The 2539-nt window shown below is 51.5% G+C and overlaps 1 protein-coding gene across 1 annotated transcript in view; it reads right to left on the minus strand.

Annotated features, from left to right (window-relative positions):
- The window catches only part of HOXA9 (homeobox A9), a 3512-nt gene continuing 973 nt past the window's right edge, over positions 1-2539 (minus strand). Inside the window, 2 exon segments of the mRNA XM_027774814.1 lie at positions 1-1280; positions 2377-2539. The exon segment at positions 2377-2539 is cut by the window's right edge and continues 125 nt beyond it. Coding sequence (XP_027630615.1) covers positions 1042-1280; positions 2377-2539 — 402 coding nt within the window. The 3' untranslated portion in view covers positions 1-1041.

Raw genomic sequence — 2539 nt, forward strand, 5'->3', positions numbered from 1 at the left:
CCCCAGATTCATTGAGGATACAAATCTACAGTAGCCCAATGGCGGTTTCATAGTGTTTAATTTATTATCAATAAAATTAATTCCACTACAATAAGCATTCATTTCCCCCCCAATTCAAAATTAAGCGTAAACCATAGGTAGTAACCTTCTGCACATGTATAGCTCCGAATTTCCTAACTGTTCATCTGGTGCAAAAACAATATTCAAGCTTGTCTGATTACGTTCTTTTTCTTTAATATAGAGATTATACATACAATGGACAAGACAGGACTAAAGAGCAGGTAGAGACTAAAATGCCCTCATTTCAAAAATGGAGAAAGTCATGAAATCTATTCATCGTGGAAACACCCCCCCTTACAATTTCTTTCTTATTTCACTGGGAAATCCTTACAGCTAGTTTACAATCATAGGTTAACAGCCTAGTTATACAGAAGACGTATTCCACTACAGAGCTATACCCTATGCAACTGTTTCCCCCCTCATAAACAACCTGAGTTCAAATTGAATTCTAGCTTCCACAATCACAATGGGTGCGTCACCCAGCACAGAAGTTTGAGTCACAAAACATAATTACCACAATAAAACACAGTGTTCAAGTATCTCAGCAGAGTGATCTGCGGCACAGAGAGCAAATTAAATTAACTACACAGACTTAAAAACTATACAGCCCGCCGTCAACAGTTGTGCATTATAAAAAGGTAGTTTTTTTTTTCCCCTCTTGTTTTAGGACAGGAACAGGTAGATTTTTAAAAAACATATACAAGCTAGCACACACAGCCATCAGCGCTAATGCTCCCCCCCCCTTTTTTTTTTTTGTCTTATAGAAAATGGAAAGCTCACAATACCTCCTCCATCAAAGCGGCAGGCCTAGGAGCCAGCCTGAGCAGCGTTTGCCAGGGGGGAGATGAGGCCTGGGGTTTAGAGCCGCTTTGTGCGGGGTGGTGGAGGCTGCAGTGGGGGTGGGAGAAGGGGACCGGGAAGGGGTAGTCCTTTCTCTTCCTCTCTAGATCACTTGCTTTCTTCCACATAAACCTGAATGTATCACTCGTCTTTTGCTCGGTCCTTGTTGATTTTCTTCATTTTCATCCTGCGGTTCTGGAACCAGATCTTGACCTGCCTCTCGGTGAGATTGAGCAGTCGGGCCACCTCGTACCTACGGTCCCTGGTGAGGTACATGTTGAACAGAAACTCCTTCTCCAGTTCCAGCGTCTGATGTTTTGTATAGGGGCAGCGCTTCTTCCGCGTGGAGCGCGCATGAAGCCAGTTGGCAGCTGGATTATCTGGGGGAGAGAGACACAGGGTTTAGGAGAAGGAGCAGCACTTCCCACCTGGGGGCTAGGGAGCCTCCTGGAGTCTGTGGCCAACGTGCGGACAGCGCTGAATGGGTTAGGGGGAGGCAGTCCAGCCTCCGTGCACAATGGAACCGTGGCAGACAGACGCACAGACGGGTCACTTACAATTGCACGCAGTAAAACCTCAGCCCCCCTTCCCCTCCACAGCTCTCCTTTCTCCTCCTCTGTCCTTCCGTCCTTTTCTTTCCTTCCTCCCACTCTGCAGGCTGTGTAAAGAGTGAAATTTGGAAACAGAGCTCCTCCTTGCCACGCAGAGGGAAACCAACCGCGCAGCTCTGTGCTGGCGCAGCAAGGTTAATATTTCTTTCCCCCCCTCACTGCCTCTGTGACGTCCCTTCCCCGTCTTTCCTTCCACTCTCCCCACTCCTTATTTGACCTTCCTAAAAGGCCATGGGAGCTGGGCACTACGGCACAGGGCCCCAAGGCCGTTGATCAAGTCTGTGGCTGATTTAAATAATATGGCATGGGGACTCCTGGCCCAGTTACCCGCAGCCTCGTCTCCAGCAGGATTTACGCCGCCATCGACTGAAGGCAAGAAGTGGAGGGAGCCGCCTGTCTCCTCCAGGGTCCCGGGTCCGGCTTGCCCCAGCTGCTGTTGCTGCCGCCTCTCGCGGGCAGTCTAGCCGCACAAAAGAGTCTCTCTGCTGCACTGCTTTCTAAGAACGGTTCAAAGTATCTCTATCCTGAGCCGGGACCGCCAAGGAGAGGGGCTGCCGGGCTTCGAAAAATGCCCCCCAGGGAGAGGGCCTGCCGGTCTTGGCTCGGCCGAAGCGCCCGCCCCGCCCCCCTCTCGGTGCTGCAGCCTATTCCCCTCCCCCCAGCCCTGCGGGCCGGGCCGCTCTTCACTGCTCTCTGGACTTGGGGCCCCATTCGAGGCGTCCCACACACCAACTTCTGGCTCCAGGCCTCAACTCAAGAGGCTCCCAGCGAAGACGAAGGCAGACTCGAGAGAAAGCTGACGGGTCGGCAGATCCGGGTGGCCGGCGTGGAGGCGGCGATGGGTTTAGAGAGAGGAGACACTTACTGGGATCGATGGGGGGCTTGTCTCCGCTGTTCTCATTCTCAGCATTGTTTTCGGAGAAGGCGCCTTCGCTGGATTGCTTTTCTCTATCAACTGGAGGAGAACCACAAGCATAGTCAGTCAGGGACAAAGTGTGAGTGTCAAGCGTGGGACAGTCACCCCTTCT

This window comes from Tupaia chinensis, unplaced genomic scaffold (assembly GCF_000334495.1).
Source record: "Tupaia chinensis unplaced genomic scaffold, TupChi_1.0 Scaffold000479_1, whole genome shotgun sequence".
Classification (NCBI taxonomy): domain Eukaryota; kingdom Metazoa; phylum Chordata; class Mammalia; order Scandentia; family Tupaiidae; genus Tupaia; species Tupaia belangeri.